Here is a 17,584-nt window from a genome sequence, read left to right as displayed (position 1 = left end):
CCTTTATTGCTGCTTCAACACAGCTCAAGAAACACAGAAAAAGGTAAAGTGAAAGTGCGCACACACACACACACACACACACACACACACACACACACACACACACACACACACACACACACACACACACACACACACACACACACACACACACACACACACACACACACACACACACACACACACACACACACACACACACACACACACACACACACACACACACACACACACACACACACACACACACACACACACACACACCAAAATGAGCTAACATTACGCTAAAAGCTAAGCCAGGACTGCGAGCGAGCTGAGCTGCCTTTTATATTTCTAGAAAGTGAACGGGCTCATAGTGATGTTACTAGTAGTTGACTGGGACGTGTTTATTATAATTTGGGGAGAGTCCACTGCCTGATGCTTACCTGCTAAACGCTAAGCACTGACTACATGCGCTCTGAATACGCACTGCTGATTGGCTGTTACCGCTCTGAATACGCACTGCTGATTGGCTGTTACCGCTTTGTTTGTAACCAATCAGATGGTTGTGTGGGTGGGACAGTGCTGGGTGCTGTGTAGAATACTGACAGAGACAGAGGCAGAAGGAAGCGGAGGCGGCTACTTAATATGTTTATGTGGAAACTCGTTCGGTACACCTCCGAACCGAAACGGTTCAATACAAATACAAGTACCGTTACACCCCTACAAACAGTAAATGATCAGAAAATAAAACATCATAGGCATAATCTTACTTTTCTCCTTCTCCACCTCCATGACTTGCTTTTTCCACTCGTCAAATGTCGGGATGTCGTCTTTGCTGGGGACCGAGGGATCCGACTCTCTGCCAGTAGCAGCTTGCATCTCCTGAAACACGCATAATGTATATTCCAAATCAAACATTGTTATGGATTGGACTGGTCTGTAATGTGAACTGGGTGCACTTAGATGGTCATGCTCAGTTGCCAGGACGCCACCACAACACTCAGGTGCGTTTAGCTGTGAAAAATCCTTCAGATCTATTACGTAATTCGATGTTCGGATCTCAGAGGCTTCAAATAACCCACAGTCCAGACTCTTACATCTTTATAAATCTGACTTTTTGCCTAAACATTTAACCACATTGGTATAATCAAGGCTCTTTTTTAGGAAAAAGCAGGTCACGTAACCTTGTGCAACATTCATGGACTTCCCGCTGTTAGCGTAGCGTGGCACATTAGATATTCAGCCCCAAATAGGAGGAGGATGCATTATTTGTAGAGCCAGCACATGTGGCTGCACGAGGGGTCTCGCAACCTATTGCTACACATTAGCTTCAGAGCACACGGTGCAGCGGTCAGGAAGCCGACAACATCGCTTTTCCACAACCTGCTCACGTCGACCAGGACACTCACATTTTCCATTGCGACAGAGCAGCATTTGTCCCGTCTCTTCTCATGTCATACTGGAAAGAAGAGATTTGCACTAGAACTTATGCATAGACAATCAGTCCTGCATTACAGGTCCCTTATTTAAAGTGGACCTATAACGATTTTCACCTTTTCTGTCTTATAAATGGTTGTCGTGTTTACATGATCAAAGCATCAAATCATGAGGTTCCCACATTTTGGCATCTGTTTGCACAAACTTATATATATATATATATATATATATATATATATATATATATATATATAATATATATATATATATATACACACACACACACACACACACATACATACATACATTAAGGTAACACTTTTCCTGACATTAAAGGCCTACTGAAATGACATTTTTTTATTTAAACGGGGATAGCAGATCCATTCTATGTGTCATACTTGATCATTTCGCGATATTGCCATATTTTTGCTGAAAGGATTTAGTATAGAACAACGACGATAAAGTTCGCAACTTTTGGTCGCTGATAAAAAAAAGCCTTGCCTAAACCGGAAGTAGCGTGACGTCACAGGAGGTAGTATTCCTCACAATTCCCCGTTGTTTACAATGGAGCGAGAGAGATTCGGACCGAGAAAGCGACAATTACCCCATTGATTTGAGCGAGGATGAAAGATTCGTGGATGAGGAACGTTAGAGTGAAGAACTAGAGAGGCAGTGCAGGGTGTATCTTTTTTCGCTCTGACCGTAACTTAGGTACAAGGTCTCATTGGATTCCACACACTCTCCTTTTTCTATTGTGGATCACGGATTTGTATTTTAAACCACCTCGGATACTATATCCTCTTGAAAATGAGAGTCGAGAACGCGAAATGGACATTCACAGTGACTTTTATCTCCACGACAATACATCAGCGAAGCTCTTTAGCTACTGAGCTAACGTGATAGCATCTGGCTCAAATGCAGATAGAAACAAAATAAATAAATCCCTGACTGGAAGGATAGACAGAAGATCAACAATACTATTAAACCATGGACATGTAACTACACGGTTAATAATTCTCAGCCTGGTAAAGCTTAACAATGCTGTTGCTAACAACGCTGAAGTTAACTTAGCAACTTAGCAACCGGACCTCACAGAGCTATGATAAAAACATTAGCGCTCCACCTACGCCAACCAGCCCTCATCTGCTCATCAACACCCGTGCTCACCTGCGTTCCAGCGATCGACGGAGCGACGAAGGACTTCACCCGATCACAGATGCGGTTGGCGGCTAGCATCGGCTAGCGCGTCTGCTATCCAAGTAAGTACTCCTTGTTGTGTTGCTACTGGCATGTATGGTATTGGCATGTGTTGCAATGTTAAGATTTCATCATTGATATATAAACTATCAGACTGCGTGGTCGGTAGTAGTGGCTTTCAGTAGGCCTTTAAAAAGTAAAAATTTGAGGCCTGCTGTTGACATTTTAAGTGTTTTAATTTTTCTTACCAGACTGACCTGCTGCTCTTGGTGCTGCAAGGCTGGGAGGCTGTTCTCCGGTTCCATGTCAGCCTGTCCCTCCTCCCGCTCCTGTTCCTCACGGACTGCAGTGGATTCAGCCACTGCTTCTGGACCCGAATCCTGGTTCTGGTCCGACTGCTGGTCCTCTGTGTCAGCCTTGTCTTCTCTACATCAGAAAGTGAGGGCAGGAGGGTGGAGGACACACGTGAGTGATGGCGCCATGACGTAGCAACAATTAGGTTAGATTCATTGCGGTGATGAGTAAGCAGATGGCGGCTGGATTAAAAGTGAAACGGGAAAGGACAAGAAGGTCAGCGGTCGATGGAGGCAAAGCGGACTCGATTATACCAGTCTCGACTTGCGCTTGGATTTACGCTGCCGTAAGAGGGGGCTTGCAAACTCACCTGGAGAGAGGGCTGCCGAAAGGGGAGTTTTCACAGGTTGCCAGTTTGGCGGGAATGACCCCGCATTGCGAGTCAGAGTGCTCAGCAAAGACAAAGCTGTCTGCTGGGGGCTCATCTCCTGAACTGGCAACCCGCACTGCACTACGGGGGAAAGAAAGGACATGGCGTTTACCACATCTCCTCAAGATGTGGGGAAGAGGCAGACAAACTGATGCACACGAGGGAAGTGGAGGTGGAAATGTAATGGCCCTCCGTGAGCAAGGCAGCCGTCCTTCTAGAAGGTGCCACTCAGAAGATGCCCTTCATCATCTCTTCAGTCCACCATGTCCATTAGGAATGTCCATTAGTGAGTGAGGAGTTTACAACACACTGTGCAACACGTTTTTGGAAAATGACTTCATATTAGGAAGGACCAGGGGCCTCATGGATTAAGAGTTGCGTGGATTTCCTACTAAAAAAATGGCGTATGTTTAAATACAAAAAACAGCATACACGAGAAAAAATTCAGATGTGTTAAACTGCAGGGGTGTAAAACTCATTTTAGCTCAGGGGCCGCATGGAGGAAAATCTGTGCACCCGCGGGCCGGACTATTAAGTTCACTTTAGTGGAAAAGCCCGAACGACTACCTCTGTATGTCGTCAAAGTATTCACAGCCTGTAGAAATGTGTGCACGTGAAGCATTATGTTGGCATGAGGCAGCGCACCGTTCCATGCTCATTTCACTCTTGATACATCGCATCTTTGCCGTGAAAAAGGGGCATACGCCAGGGGTTTGTGTGCACGCAAGCTTAACACATGAGGTCTTTGGTCTACTTTGACGCTTCAGTTTGTGATCCAACTATCAAATGAAACTCTTACCCTGTGTGAGTCGGAGCAGCACTCTCTGAGGTAGGTGTGTTGTCGGCTTCATGCAGAATTGCAACAGGGTCCGAGTCAGCAGCAGCGGAGTCAGCGTCAAGGAGCTTGTCGGGGCGCGGGGCATCTTCGGATGCTGAAACTAGCTCTAATGTGGAGGAAACCGGAGCTTCCTGGTCACGGTCCTGGTATTGGACACAAGTTTTTGTCTGTGGGTCCGAATCAACAACATGGTCTGCTGAGGGTTCTGGCTCATTGGCGACTGGTACAGTATCGGACTCCGAGTTGGTTTCTTCCTCTGCTCCATGTAGATTCACAGACTGCATAGACATAAAGAAAACAAACGTGTGACAGGTTTGCATAAGCAAAAACAATACAATCTAAAAACAATACATTATTTTTTATACCTGTTCTTGATGTACGTTGTGTGCTGCTCTCTCAGCCTCTTGTCCCACAGTGTAGGAGGTGTGTGTCGTCCATTCTTCCATCTCCTACGGAGACAAATATGAATCAACCACAAAGTTAAGGTTTTAAGCAACATTTAAACCATCTGAAAACTACAAAAAGTGACTTAAAAATGCTGCAATTAACATCTGTATTCAATTATCCTCCCGGTCTTCTGTAGACGCTGGGTGCTTGGTCTACCAAAGCAAATAAGTCCAATTGGGTCGGAAAAAAACAAAACAGTTAGTGGCTGTAGGCAACCCCGGAATTCTTCTTATGAACACAAGATGCTAGTGTCTGTATTTGAAGCATCACGAGTAATTAGCAGCCAACAGCTTTATCTAGCTCTGCATACGCTTTAAAATGTTGTTTACAATCAATTTATCAGTTTAATAACGCTGACTGAGCAGTTTGCTACTAACCTATAGATAATTCCACAAGGTTTCAGTGAAACTAATTTAATTAAAGTTAAAAGTTAAAGTACCAATGATTGTCACACACACACTAGGTGTGGTGAAATTAACCTCTGCATTTGACCCATCCCCTTGTTCACCCCCTGGGAAGTGAGGGGAGCAGTGAGCAGCAGCGGTGGCCGCGCTCGAGAATCGTTTTGATGATTTAACCCCCAATTCCAACCTTTGATGCTGAGTGCCAAGCAGGGAGGTAACGGCTCCCATTTTTATAGTCTTTGGTATGACTCGGCCGGCCAGGGTTTGAACTCATGACCTACTGATCTCAGGGCGGACACTAACCACAAGGCCACTTACTCAAAATAAATTTAACGCCAAATGTCCTACAACAGTAGGACATTTGTCGATACAGAACTGTCTGTATAGACAACATTTTAAGCATCTGACAATGATAATCTTGAATAATTGAAAAGTTTACATTAACTTTAATCGCTAGTGAATTACAATTGTCTCACAGGACGGTTTAATCTGTGAATTTGTTTTATTGTATTTATTTTTCTGTGGCAGTAGCAGCAGATGCTAGTTGTGGTGGCGTCAGCAGCAGTTGCTCTGTTGGTCACACCAAATAAATAACTGCTGCATGCCTTTAATTTCCAAATGCATGTGTGATTTTAACGCATTAAATTTTATAATGTCTCTGAACATTGAATATAATGCCTTTTAATGCCACTTAAGGCCTTATTTTTTGCTAAATCCATTTAATGACTATTAATGCTTTTTAATGACTCACGTAAACCTTATTGCAATTATCATTTCCCCCCCTCTAGGTCCTTGAGTTTTGTTACTTTTTTAACCATTTTGTAGATTAAAATTGAGTCTTCACTTGATTTAAACAATCATTTATTACAATTTGAATTAAAGCAGATTCGAAAGTGTTTCAGTGGGTCAGAGGTGTGTGTGTGTGTCCTATGAGGCCTGCAAAACTGCCTTGTCAGGCCAGTCGCTTCAACACATTGATCATCTTCTGCGCACATACGTGACAGAGTACACAAAGTTCCTAAAAATCCTCTCAGTTTTTGACAAAACAGCCCCATTAGCTGTAAGGGAAGGAGATGTTGGACAAACATTTCAAGTAAACTGACGTCATTGTGGTGTGTATTAGTAACCTTTAGTGGCACCGCAAACATAACAAGATAAATAACTCCCCATTGTTATCCAACCGCAGGGCTAAAGTTTGCAGAGGGCAAGCATGTGTGCTAAAGGCGTACTTAAAACCCCGCAAAACAGGTCCTAATCTAACTAGTATCATTCCCGCCAATAGTTTGCATAGAAAATGTCACGTTGAACCCCATAAGATCCGCCCAAAATATCTGGTCTTACTGCTATTATTAGCTTATAGCTAGAGATCGACATAACTTTGATATTCCAACCATGGGAAGGAAGAAAGTGAAAGTGCAGCACAGTACTTAAAAAAAATACAAAAATAAAAAATAGTGTGTTGTCAACTTGGTAAAAATAATATGACAAGAAAATTTGGAAAAGCTGCTGATTGTGTGCTTGACAGAAAAGCAGCTGAATGAGACACGGTATAAGTCCAACATGACTTCATAAAACCACTGTAGTTGTTAGTGGTACATTCTATTGTACGGTTTTAAATACAATATTTCTTAGCTAAATGTTTGTTAAAATGTTGCCGTTTTCGAGACACAAGATGCTTCTTATCAATCATTGCACTAAAAGAGTGCAATGAAATGCAACAGTCCACCCATCCAAAAATAAATATAACTACGACAGGGTTGGACAGGACAGGAGGCTGGTTGGGTCGCCACGGGAGCGGCGCCACATAAAAAGGTAAGAAGGGGAGAACAAGAGGAAAAAGAATGGAGAGGAAAAAAGGCCGATCCCAAACTGCTTTTCTGAGGAAAGTTAGTTTGGGACGAGAAAAAAAAACCTTAGCAAACATAACAATAGGCACATTTGAGCACATATTAGGACATTCAAAAAAAAACTTGAGACTTGCAATATAGGGACAAGGGGTCCGGCTCAAAGCTGGGGGGGAAGCACCAATTAAATTGATTTCAATTATTTAAATGAGCGTCATTCATTCCAGATACAAGTGTTTTGAGTTAAGAGCTCTGTCACAGAACCAATTAAGCTTGTAAGTTGAGTTCCTACTATTTTTTGACTTAGTTTATCCAATTAACTATGGTCACCTAGTGTACATATATATAACTTTTAATTGGAGCTGCATTCTAAATGTATCAGTGAACTACGTAGAAGTAGGGCTGGGCGATATATCGATATACTCGATATATCGCGGGTTTGTCTCTGTGCGATATAGAAAATGACTATATCGTGATATTCGGGTATACGTTCTCACGCAGTTGCTTTTAGCTGCGGACAATACACTACAGGCTCTTCTCACTCTTTCTAGTCTCTCCTTTTCACAGAGACGTAAAACAAGCGCACCTTCTTACATACGTCACATACGTATACGCCCTCGCGGAGCAGAGAGGTAGCAGCATAGGTAACGTTAGCTGTGGTGCGAGTGGTAATACGAGAGAAATAAGGTGCGAATCTGGTAACAAATGAAGGAAGAATTAATTCCCAAGAAAAACAGCACAGGGTCCATCGTGTGGTGGTGGTTTGGCTTCAAGCGGGAATATGTCGAACAGACAACCGTAATATGTCAAGTGTGGGGCAAAAGCGTTGCTACAAAAAGTAACATTACTGCTAATATGTAGCATCATTTGAAAAGTCACCTGCTAGAGAATGAAGAGTGCTTACTCCGCATGTCAACATCTCCGTTCGGTGCCACACCAACAAAATGCAGAGGCAACCATTTCCACATCAACACCGTATGAAAAAAATAGTCCACGACATAAGGAGATAAAGTCCGCCGGAACCTACCACATAGTGAAGGACATACACTATTTGATTTCCTATTATGCAGCTCATTTTTATTTGACAGTTATTGAAATATCTTGTGTGACATCATGCACAAAAGTGCACTTTATTTGTTTTAAACTATTGTAGTGGCGTTCTGTACAAAAAGTGCACTTTAATTCAGTGTTGTTTTGATTTGTCATCTTAGTGACATCATGCACAAAAGTGCACTAATAGCTTGTTTTAAAATGTCTCTGACAATCTTGCACTTTCTGTTTTGAAATGACATGAATGTTTGTGCCACTGCTTAATAACTGTTTAATAAATACAGTTTTGCTAAATTGACTTAGTTGTGATTTCCCTCTCTGCATGAAAGTTTAAAATGAGCCTATTTTAATGCAGTATGAAGAAGAATGTTTTAATGTGGACACATAGAATCATCATACTGCTGTGATTATATGCATCAAGTGTTCATTCAAGGCTAAGGCAAAATATTGCGATATATATCGTGTATCGTGACATGGCCTAAAAATATCGAGATATTAAAAAAAGGCCATATCGCCCAGCCCTTCGTAGAATATTGCAATAAATCGCCCTATCACAGTACTGTATCGTAAAGTCCCCGCCAATACCTATCCCTAGCTCCCACCCACCCCCATGTTCTATGACTCATTAGTCAGATAAGTTTCTGACAACGTGGAACTAGGCTTCTTTTTATGGAGCTTTTGATGCATGGTTCCAGGCTTTCAGTGAGATAATAAGCTGTAAACTAACCATAATAAGTTAAAATATGTCAGATCTGCGATTCTGGAAACTGTTACTGCAGAAGACTTTTTTAACATGCACAGGGCTCCATAATCCTGAACCCTATCCAGGATCCACCTCCTTCTCTTACGAGGTCAATAAGGGCTTGACCCAACTCACTCCACCCGCCATCTGGGTAGTTCTCAAGTCTAATAGTACCTCTCCCGCACAGACAAGGTGAAGCAGCATGTGTAGGCGCAAAAATAATCATTCTAAATTCTATAGAAAATGAGGACAGACCTGAGGTTCTGCGGAGTCCTGTTCCAGCGTTCGGTCATCCGGGATGTTGTCCCTGTCCTCAGCAGGCTCACCTGGGCCAGACGAGCTGTGCTCCGAACAATAGGCATGATGACTAGGGTACCTGCAACAGACACAAGTGGAGAACTGCATGATAAATGTGTACTTGCATAGAAAAGGAGGCTTCTTCAATAGTTGCTGTGAGTCTGCAGCTCCACAAGGCAAACTGCACTCACATGATGGCAGAAGCTTATTATTGTTGTGACAAAAATAAATGTCCGATGCATGGTAGCACTTTTGAGCACAGGAATACCTGAGTCTCATACTGAGAATAAACCCGTTTGGTTGATATAATTGTATAAGGATGAGGCAAGTGAAGACTGATTGGGAAATCCCTATGTTGGTTTCACCATTGTTAATAATAATAATAATAGATCACACCCTAAAGCTTAGTGTGTGTTAAATGGTTTGGAAGACACACGAGCACAGTAGATCTTAACCTTTTTGACATCGCAGCCCAACTTTTTTCCACTACAAAAAGGGGCCTGGGGCCCACTCAAATATTAACACTGAACTAATAGTCTCACTCTTGATTTTAATCATATTAAATAATTATATCTAACCTACTTATAGTTTACAACCTTGTCAAATGACATGAAACCATGTGTTAATCACAAAGACTATTTATATAAACACAAACCCAAGGCTTAGGTCAGGCTGATTAGAAAAACAAGTACTAACCAAATATACTGTTCATAAATAACTGCCGAAAAATAAATACACAAGATTATAATTATTAATATGTTTCATAACTTAACTGCTGATATAATTATACTGCATTGGAAAAAACAACTTCACCACTTTAGTCATCATTTTTGCGCTTAAACTTCTTTATGATTTTAGCTCGAGACCTGTTTGTTTGATACTATCATGACTGCCACAAGTGGTGGAAAGGTGTATTACAACAGAGTACGGCTGAGAAACAAATATTTTTTCCTCAAATCAAATCCTTACATTTTATAATAATTAGACAAATAGTCAATGACTTATGGACAATTAGTTGCCCAGTCCCACCTGTGCCCTGGTCAATACCCTTTTGGTTCGGGGCTGCCAGGTTTTTCCAACCTATCTTGCTCAAAGTGTACACACTTGTGCTTGTCAGTCCCTTTAAAGGTGTTTGGGCTAAACACCTTTAAGTTACAGGGGGTGTTTTCTTAGAATGTATTTCAGCTGTTTGAGAAATTTCAAATACGACTAATAAGTGTTCAATAACCGCGCCATCATGTGGTGTTTTTGTCAGAAAAATAATAGCACAGGCGACACAGTAGGGCTGCATGCTTTGGCAAATGTTCAATGGTAGGAGTTAGCTTAGTTAAAATAATAGTGTTTCTTCATAGAAACTTTATTAACCATGAAGACAGTATTTAAAGTAATATTTTGACATGTTTAACTGTACAAGTGTAAAACTAAGTTCATCACTATTAATTCAAAAAACCAAAAGGCGATTCACGTACCTACTGCATTGGATTTTTTTTAGATTGCAAGAGGACGCATGCCCTTATTTTAGTTGAAGTAAGTAAAATATTTTTGTTTAAGTGTAAAACTATATATGCTGGTGTTTTGCATGACTTTAGAGCAGGGATCTGGATATGGAGGGATGGAGCAACTACCCCCTACTCATTTATAGGGTTGGGTATCGAGTATCGAGTATCGATTGGAACCAGGACTAACTTTCCGATTCTCCCGGAATCGTTCAAAAGTTTAAATTTCGATTCCTAGTTTCGATACCCAGTCCGCCGACCGGAAAAAAAGAATAAGTCTGCCGACCGGAAGAAGAAGCCGCTGAACACCAACGAAGAAGCGCCCACCGCCGGAAGTGTTAGCATAGCCGAGCCTATGTAGCCGAGCGAGTCAGTCACGCATGGATAGCGGGCGTCGGCGGTCGAAAGTGTGGCTTTATTTTACTAAAAAAAATGAAATATCGGCGAAATGTAACACGTGCGACAGGACTGTTTCGTGCTTAGGAGGGTGCACGTCGAACATGATGGAGCACCTCCGAGTTCATGGAGTACAAATAAATGCGTGTCCCGTCTTCGACGCGCTGCGCCGACCGTCCTCCTCTGCCTTTTCCTCCGACGCCCAGCCTGGCACCTCGGTGACTGCACTGCAGTCCGAATCCGGTAAGTAAAACAATATATATGCAATAAATAATGTGTTTTGCGCCAACGTTGAGGCAGCTAACAAATTAGCCCGCGTATTTTTTCATAGACAATTTACCACCTGCTAGCCAGGCTCCGCAATGTGCTCAGCGTACTCCGTTCACCGTAGCGGCAATGGGGAAGATGTCGGTGCCACAGACGGAAGAGTGCCACAGAAAGGTCACTGCACACATAGTCAAAAGACTGCATCCCTTTTCAGAGGTGGAGTCTCCAACATTTAGGTTAGTTAAAGGCCTACTGAAATGAATTTTTTTTATTTAAACGGGGATAGCAGATCTATTCTATGTGTCATACTTGATCATTTCGCGATATTGCCATATTTTTGCTGAAAGGATTTAGTATAGAACAACGACGATAAAGATTGCAACTTTTGGTATCTGATAAAAAAAAGGCTTGCCCCTACCGGAAGTAGCGTGACGTAGTCAGTTGAACATATACGCAAAGTTCCCTATTGTTTACAATGATGGCCGCATGAAGTGAGAGAGATTCGGACCGAGAAAGCGACAATTTCCCCATTAATTTGAGCGAGGATGAAAGATTTGTGGATGAGTAAAGTGCAAGTGAAGGACTAGTGGGGAGTTGAAGCTATTCAGATAGGGAAGATGCTGTAAGAGCCGGGGGTGACCTGATATTCAGCTGGGAATGACTACAACAGTAAATAAACACAAGACATATATATACTCTATTAGCCACAACACAACCAGGCTTATATTTAATATGCCACAAATTAATCCTGCATAAAAACACCTGCGTGTTTGTTATGCTAGCTCCTAGCTCCTCTGCTAGCTCCTAGCTCCATAGAACACGCCAATACAATTCAAACACCTGATCAACACACACCATCACTCAGCCCAAAAGACCGTTTCCTTAACCCAAGGTTCATAAAGCTTATATATTTTTAAAAAGTTACGTACGTGACGCGCACATACGGTCAAGTTATCGAATGTTTAGCAGCCAAGGCTGCATACTCACGGTACCTGATATTCAGCTGGGAATGACTACAACAGTAAATAAACACAAGACATATATATACTCTATTAGCCACAACACAACCAGGCTTATATTTAATATGCCACAAATTAATCCTGCATAATAACACCTGCGTGTTTGTTATGCTAGCTCCTAGCTCCTCTGCTAGCTCCTAGCTCCATAGAACACGCCAATACAATTCAAACACCTGATCAACACACACAATCACTCAGCCCAAAAGACCGTTCACCTAACCCAAGGTTCATAAAGCTTATATATTTTTAAAAAGTTACGTACGTGACGCGCACGTAGGTACGGTATGTGTTATGCTAGCTCCTCTGCTAGCTCCTAGCTCCATAGAACACGCCAATACAATTCAAACACATGATCAACACACACAATCACTCAGCCCAAAAGACCGTTCACCTAATCCAAGGTTCATAAAGCTTATATATTTTTAAAAAGTTACGTACGTGACGCGCACGTAGGTACGGTACGTGTTATGCTAGCTCCTCTGCTAGCTCCTAGCTCCATAGAACACGCCAATACAATTCAAACACATGATCAACACACACAATCACTCAGCCCAAAAGACCGTTCACCTAACCCAAGGTTCATAAAGCTTATATATTTTAAAAAAGTTACGTACATACGCAAAAAAAAGCCAAAGCTGCATACTCACAGTAGCACGTCTGCGTCTTTGTCATCCAAATCAAAGTAATCCTGGTAAGAGTCTGTGTTGTCCCAGTTCTCTACAGGCGTCTGTGTATCCAAATCAAAAGTCCTCCTGGTTAGAGTCTCTGTTATCCGAGTTCTTCCATCTTGACTGCATCTTTCGGGAATGTAAACAAAGAAGCGCCGGCTGTGTACTGTTGTGGCTGACTACGTTCGAAAAATACGTCCATTTCGCACCGACAACTTTCTTCTTTGCTTGCTTGGCTTCCTTCTCCATAATGCAATGAACATGATTGAAACAGATTCACGAACACAGATGTCCAGAATACTGTGGAATTATGAAATGAAAACAGAGCTTTTTCGTATCGACTTCAATGTGGAAGGCATACCCGTGTTCGCCGGGCTACGTCACGCGCATACGTCATCCTCAGAGGCGTTTCGAACCGGAAGTTTAGCGGCAAATTTAAAATGTCACTTTATAAGTTAACCCGGCCGTATTGGCATGTGTTATAATGTTAAGATTTCATCATTGATATATAAACTATCAGACTGCGTGGTCGGTAGTAGTGGCTTTCAGTAGGCCTTTAAGCAATAACATTAGAGCTAAGCTAATTGATACTGGGCTAAACAGTAACAGCAACATTACATGTTTGTTTATGTTTGCAGGGATATGGTGAAAACTCTCAACCCAAAATACATACCACCTTCCAGGGACTACCTGTCAAACACATTGATCCCGGCATGGTACAAGAAGAATCGGAATCGAGAATCGTCAGGAATTGGAATCGAAACAAAGAATCGGAATCGTTCAAATTCAAACGATACCCAACCCTACTCATTTATATTGTATAAAATTGTGTTTTCACTTAGACTGGCCTTAAATGTACCTTTTTGTTGTACAATACCAAGATATTCAAGTAATACAGTATAGCGTCGTTAATAGCAAGCTGCCAACGAGCACAATGATCGCTACCTATCTTGAATGCTAATATTTTAATAGCTATTCATGTTTTTATTTCAAACACACTGCCATTTATAAACTACATTACAGTGTGTTTGATTATGCAACATTAAAGTGTATTTAAAAGACATTTAGATTTGTGGAAAAACTACATATTTGGGCTAGTGCACAAAAAAAATAAAACCGATTCACATCCGAATCGCAATTCTTATTCATCCCAATTCTAAAATGATTAAAACATTTCAAAAATGTATTTAAAAAAACAATATACACAAATTTTTTGGGCGACTTGTCCAGGGTGTACCGCGCCTTCCACCCGATTGCAGCTGAGATAGGCTCCAGCACCCCCCGTCACCCCAAAAGGGACAAGTGGTAGAAAATGGATGGATTTTTTTTTTTTTATAGGAATCCATTAAAAAAAATAAAATAAAAAATAAAATTTTCAGGCTCTCTTTTCTAACCTGTAACCTACTTTGAAAAAGTTTCATAATGAATATTATCCCAAATATTACATTGCGAGAATCAGTTTAAATCGAGAATCGTGTTGAGTCGAGAATCGATTCAGAATTAAATCATCACCCCAGGAATCGGAATCAGATCGAATTGTTAGCTGCCCAAAGAGGACAGCTAACAAGGAGTTAGTTACTAAATATATACAACAAGATATGTAAAAAAAATCTAAGCCAGAAATTTCCAGACCTCTCTGCAGTACCTCTGCCGACCCCCCCATAGGTCACAAACCCCAGTCAAAGACCTCTACTTCAGACGCTAAACTGTGGTTATATTCCGATCTGTAAGACAATATGGGCATTCAACTCTGTATGATTGCAGGAGGCCAACAAGCTTGAGCAACCTTGAGTGTAAAATGCTCAGTCATGTTAGCGTCTTGTCAGCGGTCAGACAGTCAAGAAGATGAGCAATGTGTGCACACTACATCCCACAGAGACAACTATCTCTGAGAGCTTGTGTGCCGTCACTCACTCTGCAAAACGAACGTCCATTCACATTTGACCGGTTTGATAGTCTTGTTCTATAGTCAAGGCAATACATGTTGGGGGTGTTTGGAGAGCAGGGCTATTTATGACTGACATACATACATGTCATTTGAAGCTGAAGTGCCACACAGTAAAGGTTAAAGCAACACTCAGTAAATCACCAAACTGCAAGACCAAGAAAGAAATTGTGATTAATCTCCAATAAGGTTTTTATCCGACCTAGACTATTCAAAAGAACCAGTATATGGTCTAAAAGTACGCTATCCTGAGGTCCATAGAAAACCACAAAAGCCAATGTAGGAGCTTAAAGTATAGCCTGAATGGGAACCACGAGATAATATAAGCACCGGGTTAAATTTAGGTCCACCGCTTGTGTTGCATGAATGTTTTCTATGTCCTTCTCAACCGCTCCAGGAATTAAAGATGCACAGTGGTGGCTTCTTTGCACGTAGAGCATGTCACGGACCATGACACTTAGCTTATGTATAACCTTTGCTTCCGTACAGAAAAGCCCACAAAAGGATAATGACATCATGTTAAAAAAAGACCTAAAATTCAGGTAGTTATTGTCTTGTTTTCAGCCGTTCACACACTAAGGCTAATTTAGTGTTGCCAATCAACCTATGCATGTTTTTGGAGTTTTCAGAACAAAAATGAATTTATTCTATTTTGGAATAAGGCTGTAACATTATAACAAAATGTAGAAAAAGTGAAGCGATGTGAATACTTTGATGGACATTTTACTGTGACAACAAGGATAGCTCGAGAATTCTGTACTTTTATAGGCACCAACTTAATTTTGTTGGTACTACAGGGTATCATTTCACGTAAAATCAAATTATACCATTTTTTGTTATCTTTGTTGCATGTAACGTCTCGTCTTGTCGCAGACTCGGTCGACAAATGTTTAGGCACTTAGCAAGGAAACGGGCCAACTCATAGTAGACTGCCTCTAGGTCAGGGATCGGCAACCAAAAACGTTGGACCAAAAATACAAAAAAACAAATCTGTCTGGAGCCGCAAAAAATGAAAAGCCGTATATAAGTCTTATAATGAAGGCAACACATGATGTAAGTGTCTATATTAGCTATAATAGCCTACTATCAAAATGACTGTCGCAGGCTGAAGCAAATCTTCGTTGACAGAAATGTTGTAATGTAATATTTATTCTACACATTTTTACAACATTAGAAACCATTAGTAAATCAGAGGCTACTCAGAAGGTGAGATAACTCCTGGAAATTACTCGATTTTAATGGCTAAAAGTATCGATGTGTGTGTCCAAGTTAAAGGAAGCGGCAGGCTGTCTTCTTTTAATAGATTTATTACAATCTTTGGCAAGCTAGGTAATGTTTGCTGTGGTCTGGAACAACATTGCACACAAACAACTATCTGAAATGCAGTCAATATTACATACAGATAATGTGTCATGAGACAGACTAAATGATATACAAAGAGGATCAAAGTAAAGGATATTAAATGAGCTGAAATATACCTACAAATGAGGCATAATGATCATGATGCAATATGTACATACAGCTAGCCTAAATAGCATGTTAGCATTGATTAACTTGCAGTCATGCATTGACCAAATATGCCTGATTAGAAATCCAACAAGTCAATAACATCAACAAAGTGCACCTTTGTGCATTCATGCACAGCATAAAACTTTTTGTGGACAAAATGAGACAAAGGAGTTGAAGATTTTACATGTACCGTATTTTTCGGACTATAAGTTGCAATTTTTTTCATAGTTTGGCCGGGGGTGCGACTTATACTCAGGAGCGACTTATGTGTGAAATTATTAACATATTACCGTAAAATATCAAATAATATGATTTAGCTCATTCACGTAAGAGACTAGACGTATAAGATTTTATCGGATTTAGCGATTAGGAGTGACAGATTGTTTGGTAAACATATAGCATGTTCTATATGTTATAGTTATTTGAATGACTCTTACCATATTATGATACATTAACATACCAGGCACATTCTCAGTTGGTTATTTATGCGTCATATAACGTACACTTATTCAGCCTGTTGTTCACTATTCTTTATTTATTTTAAATTGCCTTTCAAATGTCTATTCTTGGTGTTGGTTTTATCAAAAAAATGTCCCCAAAAAATGTGACTTATACTCCAGTGCGACTTATGTTTTTTCCTTCTTTATTATGCATTTTTGGCCGTTGCGACTTATACTCCGAAAAATACGGTACACAAACTGTTACGTCGCAGTCCACACTATGGTGAATTCAAGAACCGCCAAAATTAGTCGGACAAAACGTTGTTCGCCAAATACTCTCATTAGTGCATCATACACACAAATATATTAAACAGTTGGCTTTCTAACAATTAGGAAGGTTTGTGTCATGCTTGTCCTCAAACAAAAAACATATTAAAACAAAAAAATTATTTTCCCCCCATCTTTTTACTCCCCATCTTTTAGTGCCACTAGGGCGGCAGTAAAGAGGTTGCTGACCCCCGCTCTAGGTAATGTTGCAATATTCTAAGCCAATAAAGCAAGCATTACCTTTCAAAATACTAATTTATATTAGCTATAACCAATTAGCTTTAGCGATTTTACGTGACCATTTGAACACCTAAAAATTAGCTAATCAAAACTACAATTAAAATGCACATTACAATCAGACAGCTGCTGTAGTAATAAGTACAATACTTGTCTTAAAACATTTTCTTTTTTTTTTTTGCTATACGGTACGAAAGGGACAAGCGGTAGAAAAATGGATGGATCGATTGGTATAAACACTTCCTGAATACGGCAACACACCTAGGACAAACTGAAATTAATGCATAATGCAAATGAGACTCATAAGTGTCGGAAAGC

The 17,584-nt window shown here is 40.8% G+C and overlaps 1 protein-coding gene across 8 annotated transcripts in view; it reads right to left on the bottom strand.

The window, feature by feature from the left end:
- Nucleotides 1-17,584, bottom strand: part of suco (SUN domain containing ossification factor) — a 91,771-nt gene that overhangs the window by 33,474 nt on the left and 40,713 nt on the right. For 6 of the 8 annotated variants that reach the window (XM_062038829.1, XM_062038828.1, XM_062038836.1 and 3 more), the window contains 6 exons: nt 8,921-9,041; nt 4,544-4,627; nt 4,140-4,456; nt 3,281-3,421; nt 2,865-3,042; nt 753-864 (listed from right to left, as the gene is read on the bottom strand). In XM_062038829.1, the coding sequence (XP_061894813.1) occupies nt 753-864; nt 2,865-3,042; nt 3,281-3,421; nt 4,140-4,456; nt 4,544-4,627; nt 8,921-9,041 (953 nt within the window). The remainder of the gene's footprint in view (nt 1-752; nt 865-2,864; nt 3,043-3,280; nt 3,422-4,139; nt 4,457-4,543; nt 4,628-8,920; nt 9,042-17,584) is intronic. The other 2 variants (XM_062038832.1, XM_062038834.1) reach the window with 2 other exon arrangements.

Source organism: Entelurus aequoreus, linkage group LG27, assembly GCF_033978785.1.
Source record: "Entelurus aequoreus isolate RoL-2023_Sb linkage group LG27, RoL_Eaeq_v1.1, whole genome shotgun sequence".
NCBI classification, from domain to species: domain Eukaryota; kingdom Metazoa; phylum Chordata; class Actinopteri; order Syngnathiformes; family Syngnathidae; genus Entelurus; species Entelurus aequoreus.
The sequence above is the reverse complement of the archived record's forward strand: the minus strand, read 5'-3'. Positions and strand labels throughout refer to the sequence as shown.